The sequence below is a fragment of the Corapipo altera genome, unplaced genomic scaffold (genome assembly GCF_003945725.1).
Source record: "Corapipo altera isolate COAL_440 unplaced genomic scaffold, ASM394572v1 59, whole genome shotgun sequence".
Classification (NCBI taxonomy): Eukaryota; Metazoa; Chordata; class Aves; order Passeriformes; family Pipridae; genus Corapipo; species Corapipo altera.
The window spans coordinates 1,742,569-1,763,569 of NW_020884917.1; the positions used below are offsets into that span (position 1 = coordinate 1,742,569).

The 21,001-nt window shown below is 36.6% G+C and overlaps 1 protein-coding gene across 3 annotated transcripts in view; it reads right to left on the reverse strand.

Annotated features, from left to right (window-relative positions):
- CNTNAP2 (contactin associated protein like 2) overlaps positions 1-21,001 on the reverse strand; it is a 1,017,942-nt gene that overhangs the window by 316,631 nt on the left and 680,310 nt on the right. For all 3 annotated transcript variants that reach the window (XM_027655885.1, XM_027655886.1, XM_027655887.1), the window contains one exon: positions 11,445-11,564. In XM_027655885.1, the coding sequence (XP_027511686.1) occupies positions 11,445-11,564 (120 nt within the window). The remainder of the gene's footprint in view (positions 1-11,444; positions 11,565-21,001) is intronic.

Here is a 21,001-nt window from a genome sequence, read left to right on the forward strand (position 1 = left end):
TTTCTATTGCTTTTCTAAAAAACAAAAAAAGCAAACAAAAAACTCAAACCCATAAAAATTATCTATCTACAAGAAATAAAAAATGAAGTAACAAAGCAAATTTTTTAAGACACAAAGGACAAACCATTCTGAGAGAACTCTCTTAAGACATTCACAGATCACGTCAAGGATTTAGGATTACTTTTCTTATTTGCTCAAAAGAACATAGATAATACTGACAATTGCTCCACATGAAATCTTACTCATGAATGTGAAGAAATAACTTACAGATCATATGAAGAAAAAAATATTATTGAAAAGGGAATATGAAGACACTCAGTATTGATGTTGGTATTAAAATATTAGTTCAAAATACGTTTCAACCAAGTGCTAGCAACTGAGTTAATAGCAGACATTTCCCAAGCCTATACAGACTGGAAACAAAAGGACAGGGGAGGGACAGAACTAGCTTCAAGGGATATTATTATCTTTGTTCCAACTACACTTTCAAAAATATTACTTTATTTGAAAATATTAAAATCTAATCTTGAAAATTATATAGATATGGCACTACATGTACTACTAAAACTCATAAGATTGATTAGTGACTTCTACCTAGCAAGAAGGCTGAAATAGCAGCTACTCTAATTTGATTCTTCTATTCTGACTGAAAAATGTGGTTGCTGATCTCTGGCATCTGCAGTGTTTCTTTTCCACTGCACATAGAGCCCTTCAAAGCATTTGCAGCTGTAGGTTTGCAATACTGCTGGGCATTAAGTAACACAGGTTTAATATCACCACGACAGTTGTAGCAAAAATCTGTGACCACTGTGGCAAAACTGTCAGGCAGAAACGAAGCAACCCCTCAGAGCTGCTGCACACAGTAGTAAAGATCACTGAAATAAATATCAGAAGGCCCCTCTGAATAGTAACATTAAGTAGGTTAACGTCTTTTTTGTTTTTAATTTTTAATTCCCATAGACCTGTAATTTCCAAGTAATCCAGTTTATGCAATGAGATAGACAAGTAAGCCATGAGTATTCATGCTAGTGTACAAAGCAAGTTCATGAGTAAGGCCTTTTGCTAATAATTCTTGAGCAGAAATACTTGTGAATCTGCCCTAGTTGTATTTACTCTGTCTAGCAGACAGGTAGTCTCAGCATAATCAGTGCTCAGAACAGTCTCAGTGCACCTTGTGGTTAACATGTAATTGGCTCAGCTGGTTGTTCCTTAGATGCTCACTGTACAGAACAAGTAAAATTAACCATTTCAGCATATTTCTCTGGCAATTACCAGAACAATATTAGCAATAACACATCTTCAGGTAGAAGCCAATGGTTCTGACAAGCATGTCTGATCTAGACCCACGAATAACGCTCCAGCTTTGGAGAGCTAAGTCAGTTTTGCTTTTCAAAATCCTGCAACATACCTGCCAAGCAGTTTCTCTGGAATATCCATGTCTCTGTGACAGCACTAATTTCTTTCCACAGACTATTGCTAAGAAAAAGGGAATCCAATTGAACAGTGATGGTCCTAGATCTCCAATCCGGTAATTTACAACATTGTCATTTCCAATTCTTTTGTGACAGTATTTTGTTCTACTGCTACTGACACGCTACTAAACACATTTAATTTTCTTTTATGACTACTGACAGGTTTATTCCATTGGAGTCAGAAAATACTGGTCTGAAAGAAAATCTACAGTGATTTCTATTTGTGATGCACAAGTGCATCCCAAAGTGGAAATAAAAAGCTATTCTCTTTGGAGTAGTATCATGTCAAGGTTTAAGGTACTGCTTTGGAGAAACCCACAAAAATAATTTTAGGAGGGGAGTAATTTCTTCTCACCAATTTTCTTAACTTGCTTACTATTAAATGCTTCAGTGTGTGCAGAGTTATTCTCATATATCTCATCTAGGATAATGGAAGATCATTACTTCAGTAGTTCTCTCTCAAGGAAGTATATCCTGAATCATACTAGATAAAGCCAATATTTTCAGTCCCCCTGAGAAAAGGATAATTTCAGCTTAGCAAATTGAAAAAACCCTAAAGCAGGAAGCATAAAAAGCATGTTAATGCTCTTAATGACATGAACTCTGAACACAGTAAAAGTGGATACAGACCTCTAACATGACATTGAAATACTTGGCTCCCAGTACATATGTGGAGGGAGTTCCTAACACTGAGCAGTTAAGAGACTCTGAACAAGAGACCTAGTTTGCATAATCTGCAGATTTCCATTCCAAATCTGAAAGCTTGCTCTGTGGAAGTTCTCCAGCTGTAGTTGTTCCCTACTGACTGCACAAGGTCTCACAGACTCCTCACCTTATGCTCATGTTGGCTGGACTCTTTTTACTAAACCATATGGAATGTTATCATGAGTTTGCTTTTAAGTTCTATCCAGTTTATTTCAACCATTGAGGCCAGTTCCCAGATGATACCAGACTGAAGTCCTTTTTGCCCTCATTGTTATCCCCCCTTCAGTCTTTTTCTCCAGTTCTAGGCCTTCCACCACGTGGAACAGAGGTGGAGGTGAGTTTACAGTATGCTTCTGATGCTGCCCTAAAATCCATGCTGAGCGCCCATATGGAAATTAGTAAAAACATTTTCTCTAAATTCACATTATAGTTATTGTACATTTTTCCTCTTTTGTAGAAAAGCACTAAGACTAATTTTAAGTGATGAAATGCAAACATGGTATTTACTCTGAGTGTTTGAAGACAGCCTTCACACAAATACTTTATAACACTGTACAGTCACACTTCTACATAATCTACGTTGACTTCACTTGTTAGCAAGTGCTGTGAGGGAGATATGGGAAAGTCATTCTGTACACCTCCTGCTTGTCTAGGGAAACTGCATCAACAGTACTTTTCTTCTCCGTGTATGTACAGATCAAAATGGATATCTACTGCAACTTATTCATTGCCCAAATAGTTTGTTAAAAACATCTTTCAGAGTGTACAGGTGGAATCAAGAAGGCCTGAGATTTTTTTAACAGCAAGTGACAACACAGCTTACTCATCCTTCTAGGCAAATTAATTTAGAGAATTATACATCAGTGTGCAGCACTGCACCCTGAATGCTGGTTGGCAAGAATGAATCTCTTTTCACTCTTTTAAAAATTGTCAGTAATTGTTTCATCACTTGGTTATTTATTTCAGTAAAAAGTGAACTTTCTACACCTTTTGTGATCTGAACAGGATTTTATACATTTCCTTTGAACTAATCTACTCTCTGATTGTTTAGCTACACTGATTTCAGTTTCAGAGAAATTAGCAATAGCAAGAACACTTAGAACAGGTAAGTTGTTTCTTCCTATTCCCACCGCCTGTGAACTAGACAACACAGTAGAAGCAGTCAAACAAATGACCATAGATATGACTTGCTGAGAAGCTGTTCTTTGAAGTATTGTTTAAGAACAAGGAAGCTTTAAGGGGGAAGCACATATGAGAAAGTATTTCTGTATGCCAGAAATCCCCAGGTGAACTTAGTGACTCACACCTTTCAGGCTTTGAGAAAGCACAGTTGAATCACTGAGCTTGTTCCTCAAAGTCAACAGAAGCATAGAGTAACTTTCCCAGTGATGTAGGGAGTAGGCAAAAACACACACCTCCCAACATCTGTACCCACCCACAGAACAGAAAAACTGCAGAAAATATCATTAAAATAAAACAAAATTTGAAATCCACCAACTCCCATTATTTCAGGGGTGAATTAACTGTCTAGTCTTAACTTGACCTTAACTTTCTGACCAAAAGCAGAAAAAATGGCTCTACAGAAAACAAAAGTTTTGTTTGGGCTTTCAGTAATATTCTCTACAGAAGCAATTTTCTAGGGATAACTGAAGCATATCACTGCCCTGAGGCAGCTTGTGTTGAGTTTCTTACGTCCCCAGTAGGGAGCAAGTGTGTGGGAGTGAATCCGGAGCTAAATGTTTGCTTCTAACATTCACAGTAACAGTTTGAGGTAGATGGTATTGTTCATCATTCTCTTTCCAACCATTCCTTTTTTCTTCTCCCCCAGTAATGGACATGTTTCTTGAAATTTAGGCTTGTAGGGCCCTGCAATGTACAAAGAGTTCTAAATAGACTTGTTGTATTTTAATTTCTGAGAGCTCCGTTTCCAACAAATGAAGAACATTTTCTGATTGTAGATGATGTCAGGATTTTTTCATCCTCCAATAATTTGGCAAAATAAAGATTCTGCTTTATTTTCAATTATATCTTCTATGTCACTCTCAAATGCCTGTTCTAATTGTTTGAGATCAGTGCCTTATGCCCGATGAATTGGATGTTCTGTGATGCTTAGGCTCCAGCTATGAGCATCTGAAATAAATTAAGAGGATGACACGACAGACTTTTATTCCTGTATAATCTTATATGATGCTTCAGAGTTTGAGGTGGGACAGAAAGGGTAAAAAATAAAAGAATGTAGTCAGACAGTAGGAAATGTTTCTATTACTTGTTGACTTAAGAAGCTACCTTGAATGTCAGTGATAAAGTTTGTTCTCAACTGAAATAGAGCAAATCAAGAACCTTCTTCTGGAGATATTTTTAATACCTTCATGAGGTATTTTTTATTTTATGGTTTAGATATTTTTTCTGTAATTGCACACTGTGCTAGCTTTTCATTTTTTACACATGCAAGGACGACTGGAGAAAATATCTAGAGGTATTCCAACATGATTTAGAATCATGTGATTTTAACGTGATTTATTCAAACCCTAAAGTTATGACACCACATTTTTGTTAGGACATAGTTTTGTTTAATGAAGTTACCAGGTGTTGATTCACATCTTTTTCCAAAAAAATTACCTTTTTCATATTGTGATGAGCCCTGAGATTATTAATACCTTAAACTCTGCATAAGGACTGTTTCTATGGTAGCGTATACTTAAATTCTGAACATTAAAATAATTAAAACCAATCTCACAATCACATGGCCCTTAAGCATGGTTTTATCAGGCTGTAATCTTTTCCTCTTCCATCCTTTAAAGCCTAACAAACTCAATATGCTGTCACAAAACACAGCAACAAACTATACTCAGTCATCCCTTGCCATCTAGGTAGTGGCTTTAACCTGTCAAACTGCAGTAACTGCCAAGCACAGAAGAGCCTAACAACATCACTTTTCAGTGTTAATCCGAGGAAAAACCAAACAGGAAAACATCCTCGTTTATTTCAGAAGGACTCCAGACAGCAAGCTGCATCTAATCAAGACGAGTCCAGGTAAAGGCTGACAATTACAGTCTGTCAGCTGACTGAGGCTGATTGGAAAGTTTGTATCCAGATGGAAAAGCACCCATGATCACCCTCTTACTAAGTCGGTACGGTGTTCCACAGCACAGGGAAGAAATGCACTAGCCAAACTTGTTGAGACACAGTTAAGTACCACAATGAGCAAGGAAGCCAAATTTGAAATAAATTAAAAATAACAAAAAAACCCCCCAACTTATTACAAACCAAAATTATGTACCAGTGAAACCTAGAACAAAAAGAACATGCCTTGCAAATAAGAACAGATGAAAAATATAATCAATGAACTAAAACTGAGCTGCAGAATACTTCAGCCAACTTGGCAGGCAAAGACATAAACATAGTCTGTTCTGTCTCCAGGTCTCTCATGGGTCTATTATTTTACTGTGATGCTTGGATGAACTCACCTTAGGAAGAAAGTCTGCCATCAGAGTTGCTCCTCTAGACATGATCTCCTGATGCTTCAGTGACTATTATTTTCCTCTTTGTCAGTGTTTTCTCTCCTTTCTTTATACAAAGAATCTAGCTTGATAAGTCAACTGCACAAAACCAATGTCCTAAACGGCTTGATGCTTTTGCCTTTCCATTTTATTCTTTTCTCGTTGCTGTTCCTGCTCGTTTCATCTTCAAGGAAACAAGCTCGGACACTGCAAGAACAGCCTCAATTCATTTTAACTATTTGTTCCTCTTTTTACCTCTCAAATGTAAGTTTAGTACATTAAGGTCTGACAGACTATTAAAAAGCATCCAAAACAAAGCTCTACAGTGGAAGGAAAAGTTTATGAGATCTTGTTAGAAAAAACGCCTTCATTTCATATGTAGTAATGAAGCCATTTTTCCTCCTCTGTTTTAGGCAAAGGACTTAAATATTTGTATTGAAAGCTTTCTGAAATAAGAATAGACTAGGTAAGGTCTATATACTTTTATTTTCATTCAATAACTTGGCATTGTCCAATGACAAAATTTTGCTTATTGCCTTTAAATGTGTATAAATTCATGCTAGTTAAGTTAACAACTAAAAAACATTAAGTTCTTCCTCCATCAAACTAGAGAATCTATGCTTAAAAAGAGCTTTACTTTTATTTATTGAATTAAATAGCTTAAAATTTTGTTTCACATCTATTTCTATATATGTATGAATAAAAGTTTTGGTACCTTTGAAGTTCAGTAAATCAGGTCTCAGGCAAGAAGTCTCATTTGAAAAAACTAATTATACAGATATGTGCAACAGAATTAAACATTTACCACTGTTAGAGCACTTTTCATCAGTATGTAGTGATGAATGGCACATTTATATTCATGCCATATGTTTCTACATATGTCATAGTACAAAGCACTCCAGTGACCCACTATTTACTGATAGAAGACAGAGAAATCACAGGATACAACAGTTATAGTTGTTTAATGTCTACTCTGAAAGTCATTGCAGTAATTATTACACATTCCATTTCTGTTAAAAAAAATGAAGAGAGAGAGCAGAGAGGAAAGAGGAGAGTGGGTAGAAAAGACACCTTGTATGCTTGACCTTAATGAGACAGGCTATGAATATGCATAGTGATTTCTCAAAGTGTTTGAAGATGAGCAGCTTTAGGCAAAAGAATTGTACTAGAAAGGGGATAGGGTAAGTACCACTCAAATGGAGGCATTATGCTTGTAGCTATTTGGATCCTGAAATGAGATAAAAGCTACATCACAGAGGCATAAAGACTTTAGGACCAATAGGAAAAATTAACTGACATACCTTCTGGTAAAATAAAATATGAAACCTTTCAGTTCTACTTTGCATTAGTACTCTAAATGATGAAGCAGAAGAAACAGCAGGCTAATATTTCCCTATACTCAGCATAAAGCCTCAAGCAACCACAGGAGTGCTGATCTGCCTTTCCCACTGACATCCCATATAGCCATTAGGATAAATAACTAAGTCCTTACAGTCCCTCTGCTTATTCCTCACTCTCAACTCTGAAAATTCTTGCAGGACAAATGCACAAGATCTGAATAAATGTACTCGTTTGACACCTTTTTCCCATCCTCCGTGTACCAAACAGACAAAAAAAGAGAAATGGAAAAAATTGGGAGTAATATCAACTATTTTTTGTGTCTTTCTCGATGGACTGAAACTAAATCTGCCAGAGGAAACTGAATCAGGCTTAGAGATTCAGAAATATCACACTGAGTAAGTGGTGAAGCTGTAATATACTGAAAGTTTACAACTTCTAACAAATACCTTAAAAGAGCAATTCTCTCCACTGCAGCTACGGCTGTAATGACAATTAAAGAGAAAACAGGAATGGTCAGATTGCATACTGAGATAGGAACCTTCCAACTTTGGAATAATCTCGTTGAATCAGAGTCTAACTTTCCACTGTGGACTTGACTCTGAAAGAGGGTAAGATCTCAGCCTTAAGATGACAGAGTTTTGGAAGAATTCCCCATTGAATTTAGTCACAAAAGGCTAAATTGAAAAGCAGTCTAATGGTTAAAAATTATGCCACATCACAACTTCATGGAATACTTTTTCCAAAAGTGTATTAATTTGAAAAGTTCAAACTTTCTACTTCCAAACATTTCCAATACTTCTTTTTATTAAACAAAAAGCAAAAAAGCAATTAAAAAAACCCCCAAACTTTGTAAAATTTATGTAGTTTCTACAGATAAGTCTTTGGGAAACTGCTGAACATCAGCAGCAATGCTCTAGATTTTAAAAGCTGTTTTACTGCAGCAGGACTAGATAGTTTGAATGTGATATCTCAAACATGTTCATTCCACTATGAGGATATAAAATGTAAGTTCTTGGTTCCTCTTCACTATCAGAACACAGTACTGAGTACAGAGTTTATTTGGAGAAGACAAGGATGAGAACTGGAGGGGGGGTCTCTGGGATTTCTTTGACAATAGACTTGTTTGTAGAGACCATGAACTGCTCTGTTCATGCACATACACTTATTTCTATTAACTGCACTATTGAATTGCCAGCATATCTCAGAAAAACCAGAACAATCTTTAGTTACTGCAGCAACATCTATGAAGGGCAGGTCTCATCATGAAACTTGACAGTTTACTAAATTAAGACACACTATAGCTGGATATGTATTATGCCCAGAAATATGCCTAGACAGATGTCTACTGCACCATAATTTTCTCTCTCCTTTTTTTTTTTATATATATTTTTTGGCACATTTGGCTAAGCCAACACCTTCTGACTAGAAACTCTGTAGGTGAAATGCTGTTATAAAGATGAAATAATGAAATTCGTGATTCAATATTTGTGATACAATATAGTATAAAAGGCTAAATACATAATTTCTCAGTATAGAATTTCAGTGGTTTTTTGGGATATTGCACTTGCCACAAGAAGGTTTACAGACAAGAGAGAGTGTAGCTTACTCTCCAACATTTTGTACCAGTAAAACTATACTTCAGTGAGTGTGAAAGTAGTACATAACTGTTAAGCCACCTTGTTTTGCAAAGACTGATACTAATTTCATAAGTTACCCTAACCTTATGGACTCATTTTGTCTAGAATGAAACAAGCTAAATTTTACATTATTTTTTAGTCATTCACCTGAATGAAAGATGGGATATTTAAAATATCTATTAGCATTTGAGCAGTAATTTAAAACAGAGATGTTTGTTTAAAATAGTAGGAGAACAAGTACATTTAGATTTGCCACAGGGTAGAGAGGCAAATACAGTTAAGGATGTCTCTATTAAAATAAAATATCAGTACCCTGCTATATGAAGAAATGTTTTGGGGTTTTTTTTCATTTAGTATACTATTCAGTATAGCTAAATCTATATCTTACTTAGTTTCATGGTCATGAAAAAAGAATCAATTGTAATTCAGCTAGTTTAAGTTCTTTTTCAAATATAGTGCTAGTAATACCATAAACCTGCACAAGTTTGATACTAAAATTTTTTGAGAATTCTGCTCTTAATCTAATATGCTTTTTGTTATATGAAAAGATATGGATCATTGCTACAGAGTTCTACAGAACTGTGTTATTGATGAAGCAAAGTGAAGTCCTCAAGTAAGCTCATTCTGTCCCTTCCCTAGTACACGTGTTGCTGATAATACTCTATATAGATTCAGAAAAAGATTCAGGGTGTTGTGAAATCTCTCCTAAAAATGTAGTTCTCTACCATCCCATCTTCAGTGCCTCAGATGACCACTAATTAAAAGACAATTAAAGCTACAGCAGTTGCAATGTATAGGCACTACATAGGTGATGAGCTTTATTAAGCTATCTGAGAACAACTCTCGGTTTCAGAAGCAGAGATTAGAATTACTTCTAATCAATTTTCACAAATTTCTTGCAGTCATTGGCATTGTAATGAAGAAATAATTTTAAATAGTTTTAAAATTGCAATAGTTACATGGATATTAGTGCAAAACGCCATTTTCTTGTAGCAAAGAGTTGCTGATGAGAGCAATTCATTTGAAACAGAAAACTGTATTTTTCCACAGTATGTGTCATATCCAAACGAAGGGAAGGAGCACTAAATCATGTATCGTAATGTTCATGATTTTGCAATGGTTAGGAAAAGGTCACATTGATGTACTCTGGAAATTTTTGTATAAGAGAAACATTAGTAAAATGAAACTATTACTTTTACTTATCTCTTTTTATTTTGCAGTGTTGAATAAGCTACTAGGACCTTCTGTTCTATATTTATATTTATCATGAATAAGCAATACTGTAGCACTGGATGGATGTATTTTTCTGTCCTTGACACCACTATGATGGTATATTTCTAATTTACATTCCTACCCTTGAAGAGTAACCAAAAGCTATAGCTCACACTGAACACAGCATTTGTGAATAGCAGAAATCTCTTAAATAGCAGCAATTCTTGGCATTGTTTCATGCAGTGTCTGCCTGACTAGTTACTGATACAATTCAAGGTGCTACTTATGATTTAAAAAGCTCTAAATGGCTCAGGATCTAAAAGACTGCCTTTACACCTGTGTCTCAGAACAGATTTGACAGGTTGAACAGTCTCTCTAGTCCAAATAGGATTGACAGCACCTCCAGAGCTTAGATTAGGTTCGTTTTAAGGTATGCATTTATTATACAAACACATACATTAATGGCAGCATGAAACAGTGGTATTATCTCCTGGTCTCCAACAGGCTGTCTACCTATAAGCAGTTGATCTGGGGTCTGCTGCATGAGCCATGCATTCTTCCCCACCTCTCCCATCTGAGCTGGATAAAACCCACCCCACAGGCCCAGGTGTGTCCAGGTTTCTGCCCCCCAGAAAAGTTGTGTCAGCTTCAGCAATTTTGATCTCTAAAAAGCCAGAGACACTTTCAACTTATGATAGTGTCTTCACCTTCACATCGCTGATGCTGAAGTCTGAAGACTTCACATGCCACATTTCCAGTGCAAAAAAATGAAATTTAAACTTGTTATACAGACATTTGGGGAAAACCAGAGGATATGTCTGTTGTATCAGCTACTCAATATTTTATATCAGAAGTGCTGAGACAACTGTCATGCATTAACAGAACAAAGAAATAATATACTGTCACTGAAGAAAATTGCCCCTTATTTTTTAATTATCTTATTTTCCTGCCTTAGCATGACAATGCAGATGACTAAGACAGGATACTTTCTGTGAGAATGCAAAGCAAGCATTAAAAGCAGAAAACAATACATACAACAAAATCAAAATAAGTTAATGCAGTTATATATATGATCTCCAGAGTTTAACTGGTGTTAGAAGGATGTATCTAGTTTAAAATACAGACAATAAAGAAAAGTCAGATGTTTTGTTTCTTTTGTAATTAATTTCTATTCCTTGGCTCTAGTGGTAAACTGCCTTCTACAGTACCCCATTAACTACAGACATTACTGAACTCAAATACGTTGATATACAACAGGTTTTGTAAATAGCCATATCTATCTTTTTTTTTTTTAATGATGAACCACTGAGGATAGAAAGACCTATTAAGACTAATTAATAGCTGCAATTGAAAAAGCTTATGAAATGGATTAACTACTGCCTTTCTAAGAGCATACCGAATGATAGCTACAGATTTGATGATCCCTCTCATGGAAAGCTCTTAGCAATTATTTTTTTTTTTACAAGAAATAGGAATTATGAATAGACACTTTCTTCCAACTACATTAAAACCAAACCAAACCAAAAACCACACACAAAACCCCCAACCAACTGAATTAGCAAATATAATGCAGTTACCTGTCATGTTGCAGTAAACTTTCAAAGGTCCCAGTGCCCCACTACCATCTGGATCTATCCAGTAGTAATTTGAAGTTTTGCCCAAGTGTTTGTATGCTTCACAAGAGAGTTCATGAATAGCTGGAATGAAATAAAACAAAACACAGCAATAAGGATTTTCATATCCTGGGGAAAAAAAATCCATAATGACAATAAATTGACTCTATTTATATATCAAGAACTATACCTTTGAGATTAAAGTCATGTCACTGACGTTCAGTGAAAACAAAGCATCTTTCCAAAAGATGCAGGAATGATTAAAAACTTAAGGCATATCATTTCATTTTTTGACATGTGGGAGAAAGCCAGAGTAGGAAGAGAATTCCAACAACTTGGGGGGAGGGAGGAACAACCAAATCTTTCAAGAGTATATTTAAACCATTTTTGAAAATACTTTGGTTCATAGCTTTTTTTATACCCTGGCTTAAGTTTTCATTATAAATGGAGACACTTCTATTGATAAAACATACTTTAGTTTTCTTTTGAGAGAAAAAGCTTACAAGTTGACTCTCAGTAAATTTTAGAATTTCTCATGTTTTATTACCACTCAGAATAACATTAAGTTTCAAAACTGTAAAACTTCTCATTAATGCAATACCTGTCTCTACACAGCTCTGTAATTATTCTATTACACACCCTTATAACTAATACTCTGTTCCAGCAAGGTCTGAAATTTCACAATATTTACTGGAATAAATTTAATTGATTTAGCAGAGGGTTTTGTTTCAATTTTTCCTTGAATACTGCTTTCTAGTTCAAGTCATAAAACTGCTTGTCAAATTGTGTTATGATGAATAGCTCAGGCATAATAATAATCATTGTAGATAGAAGCTTTTCTAGCAATGCCTATATTTTCTTGGAAATGTATGATTATTATAAAGTCACATGCATTAAATATGAATAATTTTATGTATAGGAAAAGTAAACCTGGTCATTTATATATATTGGTGTGTTTATATACATAAAAAAACCTGGTAAATTATATAAATATTTTTTAATCAAATTTTTTAAAAAGGAATGTGTAATTCTGCTCTGTTGTCAAAGGACCAGATGGTAAAGCTTTTTTGTTTGGAATCAATCAATCAGCTGCTAAAAGAAATAAATGTTTGTTTAACCAGACTTCATATCTACTCTAAAAATTCATCTAATTTGTTGGCAATTCTTACAAGCAATCTCCTTGCTAAGACTGGCTTTATTTCAAATGTCCATAAGGACGAGCTGTTTTGCTGAGCTCTGATGATGATGAGTGACTGATCACACACACACACATTTAAAGGCTTCTAACCAACTATCAAGACACAGGAAGTAAAGCCAAATTAAAAAAAATCTCAAATTTTGATATTGAATGAATGCAAAGCTAAAGACTGTTACCTGTCTGTAAAGATATCTATCTATAATTTCCTTGTCAATGCTACATGAGAAAGAATTTCCTGGAAAGTTTTATATGTTCATTACAGGATTTAAAGTCAAGTTTGTACAAGTAGACAACATTTTAATTCAGTCATTCAGTATTCCAAGCCATTTCCCCTTTCTACACAAACCAAGGCCAAAATATTCTTTCATTATCAAGGAGACTCGGTGTCTGTTTTCAGACACTTCATGCAGATTTCATAAGGAATTCAGAATCTATTTTGTTCAGAAATATTTCTCTAACTCTCTACACGCTACCTAAACATAACCATAACATACCAGCACTGTCAATCTATAATTGCTGGGACACAAGTTGCAAATTTTAACAGACGCATTCCAGGTCAAGTCAAGAAATCGACAGATACTGTTTATGGTCTTGCAGAAATTTTGTGTTTTCATTTTCAAAACTCTTTCAGAAAACTAGGGGAGCTTTGTCTCTGGTATTCACACCTTCATGTAGGACCACATGACATTTTTATCCAAGTTTGCTCCTTTCAAGATGACAGGCCAATCTATGTACAGAGATACTGCTACAAATCAGAAAACAACATTAAAACCTGTTACATGGAAGTCAAGTCAAGTTATGCTGTTTAATCAGGCACTCATCCCTACTGAATATTTTTATAAAAAATTAAAGGGTTTAGATACAACACCATTCTTTCTGTTCTTCTGGAATGGAAAAAATAGAAAGTGTTACATAGGTAATATTTAGTTTCACAGCACAGAACAGGCTGCTTTTGAATGTCAGGTTTTGTTAAACTTCAATATGTTGATACCAAATAACAGAAACTAAGATTGCTCTTCAAATGAAGACAAAAGAATTGGATATTCTAAATAAATTCAACTTGTGAAAAGCATTCTTATAAGTGTGTGATAGGTTTCCGAGAAGTGTTGTTCGTATGTGTAGAATCATAGAATTATTAAGTTCGGAAAAGACCTTCAAGATCATTTTGTCCAACCATCAACCTATTGCCAGTGCCATGTTCTTTACCAAGCCATGTCCTCGAGTGCCATATCCACACATTTTTTGAACACTCTCAGGGATGATGACCCCACTACTTCCCGGGGCAGCCTGTTCCAATACTTTACAACCCTTTCTTGTGAATCTAAAGCTCCCCTGGTGGAACTTGAGGCAATTTTTGTAGTTGCATTGATACTTTATAAAGGAGAATAAACAAAAATGAAAGGGTAAGTTCTAACTCAATGAGCAGGAACAAATTATTTCACAGGAGTACAGGAACAAAATAAAGGGATAAGCGAATTTCATATACTGACAAAATAACTGATAATTAAGATACAATAGGACACAGCAGTTCATATTTGGGGTGTATGAAGACACCTGATGTCAGAAAGAGATCTTATTGTTGATTATGGATGGTAAAGAGTAGCCACTTACATAAACAAAAGAACAAAAGCAGCAAGCACCAGGGAGAGAAGGCAACTCTGAAGGGGAAGAAACAAGACATGATACCAAGATGTCAAAGTAGAAGATGTAGTAGAAGGCTGCAGAGGGACCTGGACAGGCTGGATAGATGGGCCGAATCCAACGGGATTCAACAAGACCAAGTGCCAGGCCACACTTTGGCCACAACAACCCCATATAGCACTACAGGTTGGGCACAGAGTGGCTGGAGAGCAGCCAGGCAGAAAGGGACCTGGGAGTTTGGACTGACAGGAAGCTTAATATGAACCAGCAGTGTGCCCAGGTGGCCAAGAAGGCCAGTTGCATCCTGGCCTGTATCAGGAGCAGTGTGGCCAGCAAGACCAGGGAAGTGATTCTTCGCCGGTACTCAGCACCGGTAAGGCTGCACCTCAAGTACTATGTCCAGTTCTGGGCCCCTCAATTTAGGAAGGATATTGAGGTGCTGGAGCAGGTCCAGAGAAAGACAATAAGGCTGTTGAAGGGTCTGGAGCACAAATTCTGTGAGGAGAGGCTAAGGGAGCAGTTGGAAATGTCTACCTTTTTAGGCTGTCAGTTTACAGAAGGTCCTAACACCTTCAGCTAGGAGAGATAAAATCTAAAGTTAATTGTAAATCAAAAACCAAGGAGTATCACCCTCATCACTCAAATAGTGACAGAAGGAAGAAACTAAAACTGAAGATGAAACCATCACCATTTTGATACAGAACTGTACATGTATCTAAAATTCTCTGAGCAATTTCAACACACTTCAATTTCTTTCTAGGTGTAGGTACACTTATCTGAAAAGGAGCTCCGACATGTTAAAGACGTCAAATGCAATCTGATCCTGTACAGACAGGATTCTGAGGTAACCAAGACTTCTGTTTTGAGCGTTTTGTTTGTTTGGTTTGGTTTTTTGGGTTTTTGTTTGTTTGTTTGTTTGTTTTGGAAATGGATCTACTGTGATGCTAAAGAATTCCAGAAATTTATTTCTGAAGAACTACAAAAATTCTAGATTCAGTTACAGTGCATTTAATTGCAACCAAATTATTTCCATCCAGGCAAACCCCAAGGAATAATGAAGTGTCCAAAAGTGACATGCCCTTGCCAATGCAATATCAAAATTAAAGACAATGGAAAACAGAAACCCTGCATCTCCTGGCTTCACGTATAACTGAAAATTCAAATAAATTAAAACCTCTAAACTCCTCACAGTACTACTTACAATTTGTATGCTCATGTTGCATCTGTAAAAATATTAATTTTCTTCTGCTTTTAAAGAAATGTTGCTATACATGAACAGCCATTCAGCAAAAATGCAATTTTCACCCATAAATGTCATTAGGCAATTGGTAAATTTCACTCTAAATAAGAGAACTGGAGAAAATGGGAAGGTACCATGAACAAGTCCACCAAATCACAGCTGTATTTGACAGGGCATATGCATAATTTTTCCAGTTGCAGTGAAACCAAGATCAAGCACTATTTCTCAGCCATGACTAGGTTACCTCCACAGCTGGAAGTTGAACTGAGGCACTGTAATCCCAAGAGCACAAACAAGAACAATCCCTGGCATGTTCTCATACTGTCACAGTGAAACTGAGATTCATTTGTTTTTTTCTGGTTACGAGCATTGTAGGGGCACTTGGTTTACTCTCACAGTTAGCTAGGACAAACACATGAATATTAAGAGCTCAAAGCTTCATCCATTCACTGTCACCACGTGAGATTAGTAACAATCTTTCATATACCATACAACTGTTTTACTCATGACAGTTCAAATACAAGTTAACTTAAAGCTTAAAGGTTGAATTCTGTTACTCTCAGCATCACATTAAATAAATACTCCATTATTCTACAAGATGTTGCGGGAAAAGGTAGTTCAATTCCTTAAATTATATTTAAAGCAGTAAGTGCTGAGACAAAAAGCAGAATCTTTTTCATGATCCTAATTAGTATAACAACAGAATCACATGGCTGTGATGAATCTCAAAGACAATCTAATCTACCTCCCAAAAAGGCTAAATTACATCCACGTATCATTCCTGACACATGCTCCTGTTCAAAATTATGTAAATTCCTCAACACACCAAGGCGGCCTAGAGCTCCACCAGCCCTCCAGCATCAGCATTTCTCCCACTCTCCACAGTGTGAAGCTGCTTTGATGCAATTTAAACTCATAATTTCTCTTTCTATATACTATTAATTTGGAGAATAATTTACATCCCCCCTCCTTGCAGCTATCTTTTTTCTATTTGCTGACATGAATCTCACCTCTACGTTAAAAGGCAAAGTTTGTTAATTTTGACCACTGGTTGTGTTTTCTAGGTGCTAAATTCTTCTTCTTTCTCTGCTCTGGGCTGTCCAATTTTCATGAAGTTCAGCACATGAAAGTGGACAATGCCCAGAACAGTGGGATTAATTTGCACATTCCACAAGTTATACTTCTGTTAATTCATTCCCAAATAATGTTTTCTTTATTCACAAAATCATAAGCTATGAACTACAAGGTAAATAAGCCATCCAAAAATCCCACTTCTACAAAACTGAATTAAAAAAAAAAACAAAACAGAAAAATGCCAAAAAACAAAACATGCAAAACTAAACCAGCAGTTTTCCTCAAACATTATTTCTACAGTTGGTTAACAACTCCTAAGCATAGTCCTTCCTTTGCACCTCAAAATCCTTCAAATAGCTTCCAAAAGGAAAAACATTGTTAGGTTTTATATATATACAAATAATAGTATACATATAATATGATATACTTATAAGTCATGTACTATATAAATGAAAAAATACTGTAAAAACAGACACTTTTTTTTTTTAATTAGTTGGGAAGGTAAACCAACAGAAGGAAATTCAGTACTTTATGGCTGGACTAGTGTTCATTTCAGTCCATGGTTGCACTGGTTGTCATGCCACTAAAACTTTATAACAACAAAACTCCTTTGTGACTGAGCATAAGCCTTCTTCCCACTGCCATTGGTCTAAGCTTCAGCCTTCTGAAAGCTCCTATATCTGCTTCACACTCTCCCTCTGCCTTCTACTGTGAGCTAATTAACTTATAAAGGGTTCTCATCATTAGTGCACTATTCGAATACACCCTGCAGAAAGAGAGAGAAAATGATAAAGCAGTAAAAATAAAAATACTGTTATATGGAAATTTGGCAAATTTGTGTCAAGTTGACTCTAGGCTCATTTATGTCAGTGATAAACATGACAATTACCATTGTGGTAACAAAGGGAACAAAGCAGAGGCTTTGCCATCAGAATGAGAAAGAGAGCATGAGTTTATTTGCCACTGGGATAATAAGGAAAATTACCGGTTTAGGGGTGAAAACTACAATTTGAGTTATCACATAGTAGTGCAACCTGGAATTTGCTACAAATACAGATAAAAACATCCAATTTATGGCAAAACCAAAGGTGCTTCTGTTTCTCTCTCAACTTCGTTCTTTGCTTTGGGCTGGGGGAGAGGGGGGGGGGGGCAAAGGGAGATTAATTTAAACCTAAATGGCTGATCCAAAATGGATTTTTAAACAAATTTAACAGTGATTTTAAATTAGGAGCCATAGATTAGGCAATTAGCATCCTTGTAACGGTGTCAGCCTACAGACTTCACAAGAAAGAAGTATAATCAGACACCAATTTTTAACAAGGTGCTTTTGTGAATTAAGTCATTCAAGGGTATATAAACACACAAAAAACAAAAGGAAAAAAAAAAAACACAACCAAAAATACCTGCCCTACATTCTAGCATGTTTCTTTGTAACTGAAATAAACACCGTTCAGGATTAAAAGAGAGAACTTCAAGTCATGTCAAACATCTCCATGTAAGGCACAGTCTCATTTTAAATCTGGGTAGTGTTACACATTTGTGTAGCTGTAATTCATTACTGGGCCCTGCATCTGAGAAGGGCAGATTGTCAAAGAAACTCATAGATATTCACCATACTTTGTTGGTCTTCCAAGAGGCCCAGCCACAGAAAGCTTCAGAGCTGCCTGGAGCTCATTTGAGCCTTGTCCAGCTGGGAGGCAACAATATCATCAATATCATCTTGTCCCCTTCTTCCCTCCTATCCCTCTCTTCCATGCAAAAGGCTTCGAGGTTGGTATGAAAACTAATTCTGATAAATCCATATCCTGAAAGAAAAGTGTGATTTCTACTCCAATTCTCACTTTGTATTGCTAGGGCAATGGAAAGGAGAAGAGACAAGGTATAGCCCTGGATTTACAGTTTCCCAGTTGTGTAATACAAATCGTTGGTTATTCTCTACAGTGCACAGAGGTTCTAAAAACCTCAGAAAATGATACAAAGGTCAAAGTAGGGGAGATAATTCCAGTAAATTTAGGTCAATGTTACAGAATATCAGGAATCTTATTTTAATACAAGATATCTGTAAGTGGTTACAAATAGCAAAGATACAGAATCAGCCAAAGTATTTTTCCTCACCAAGTTTATGTTGGTTCTTCCCTGCCTTGGATATAACAGCATTTGATCTGAGCTTCCTAATCAGTGTTAAATAACGCTCAACTGCACATGGAGATATCCTCACTACATAGCTTTAAAAGAGACTATAGTGTCAATTTTTGTTTATTCATGAATATTAGTATTCCCAAAATGCATTACTTCCAAGCTCATTTATAGGACTGTAATTAAGTTTTTTTTTTACCAGCCTCAACAGTTGTAATCGTCATCATTTCCCGCCCTTTTCCCTCCTTTTCCCCACCCTAGGTCCTAAGTATTTTTGTTTCTGATCTTCTGATAACCAGCAATCCTGTGAAGGTAAACATGGTACCTTTCTAGGCTATACTTCCTGAATACAAGATTTACTTGAGTAAAACTTCAGGATATTGGAAAAACAAAACAAAACAGAAACAATAACTGGTGAAATAATATTAGAGTTTTTAAAATCTCATATTAAAGGCTTATGTGTGAAAAAACCCCAAACAACTAAACCACAACAACAAACAGTAGTTTACTTACAAAAACATTGCTATACACAGACTGACAGACACCTAACTAAATAGTGGGTTTTCCAGAGGAGCTGAGCACTTATTTCCACCAATAGAAAAGAACTGAAACATTATGAAAACAAATGCTCATATCAGCATTTACATTATCTCAATCAAAATGTCCTCTATCAACATGACACCAATTCAGAACCAATGCATCATGTTTGTCATTTCCATTAATCACTAAGCAACTTGCAATGCCAACAATTTTAACTGACATAAAAATATCAACAGAAACATCTGCTCCATATCCCCTTTTTTCATGCTTTCTCTCCAGTGCTTTCAATTGGTAATGACTGTGTCCCGGCAACTTACTGGAAATAATTTTCACATCTTTTTCACATAATGGATGAGTTCTGAAATTAGTAGGATGTTAGATGGGTACCTTTGAGGTTGCCCTGGTTGGCACACACTCTCTTTGGTAGCTATCTGTTTCAATAGGAGCATTGTAGAGTATTAATTTAGACTATTTACTGAGGGAATGAGAATATGGAGAAAGTACCAGTTTCTCTGGAAAAACACCCATCTGCACACCTACAAAGGAGCTCAGAGAACAAATGGCAAAAGAGAAGCCCAAATAATACCCTGTCAGGCTGTTCCCAGGTCCACCACAGGAGCTATCAGACCGTTAAAGGCCCATCTGCGCAAGCCCAGAGAGGGCCCAAATCAAGGATACAAACAACCTGTCTGAGGCACAGCCTCAGCTCTAGTGTCTGGGCATGGAGCCCATCATCATGAGCCATTGGTAACAGCTCTCCCTAACACCTTTCAGACTAAAGGGGTTGCTACCTTGGAGTAGAATTAGCACAGAATCACAAAATATGTTGAGTTGGAAGGGACCCAAAAGAATTGAGTCCAACCCTAGCCTTGCATAGGGCCATCCCCAAGAGTCACACCATGTGCCTTGCATATCATTCAAACTTTTCTTGAACTCTGCCAGACTTCGTGCTGTAACCATATCCCTGGGGAGCCTGTTCCAGCACCCAACCACCCTCTGGGTGAAGAACCTTTTTCTGATATCTAACCTAAACTTCCCTTGACACAATTTCAGGCCGTTCCTTTTGGTCCTGTCACTGGTCACAATAGAGAAGAGATCAGTGCCTGCCTCTTCTCTTTCCCTCACGAGGAAGTTATAGACTGCAACGAGGTCTCCCCTCAGTCTCCCCTTTTCCAGGCTGAACAGACCGAGTGACCTCAGCTGCTCCTCATATGGCTTCCCCTCAAGGCCCTTCACCATCTTTGTGGCCCTCCTCTGGACGCTCTCTAACAGCTTAATATCTTGTATTGTGGTGCCCAAACTGCACACAATATTCAAGGTGAGGCCACCCCAGTGAAGAGCAGAGTGGGACAATCACCCCCCTTGACCAGCTGGAGATGCTTTGCCTGATGCCCCCCAGGACATGGTTGGCCTTCCTGGCTGCCAGGAGTCATATTCAACTTGCCATCGACCAGGACCCTCACATCCTCACATGTGCTGCTTTCCAGTATCTCATTCCCCGGTCTATACATACATCTAGGGTTGCACCATCCCAGATGCAGAATCTGGCACTTTCGCTTGTTGAACTTCATGTGGTTGGTGATTGTCCAGCATGGAAAACATAGCTCAGAATTGCACAGGACTTATAGGATATTTAGGGATGGAACTAAAGGCAGAAAAAGAGAGAGTGTTAGGCGATTTGGAGGAGAAAAA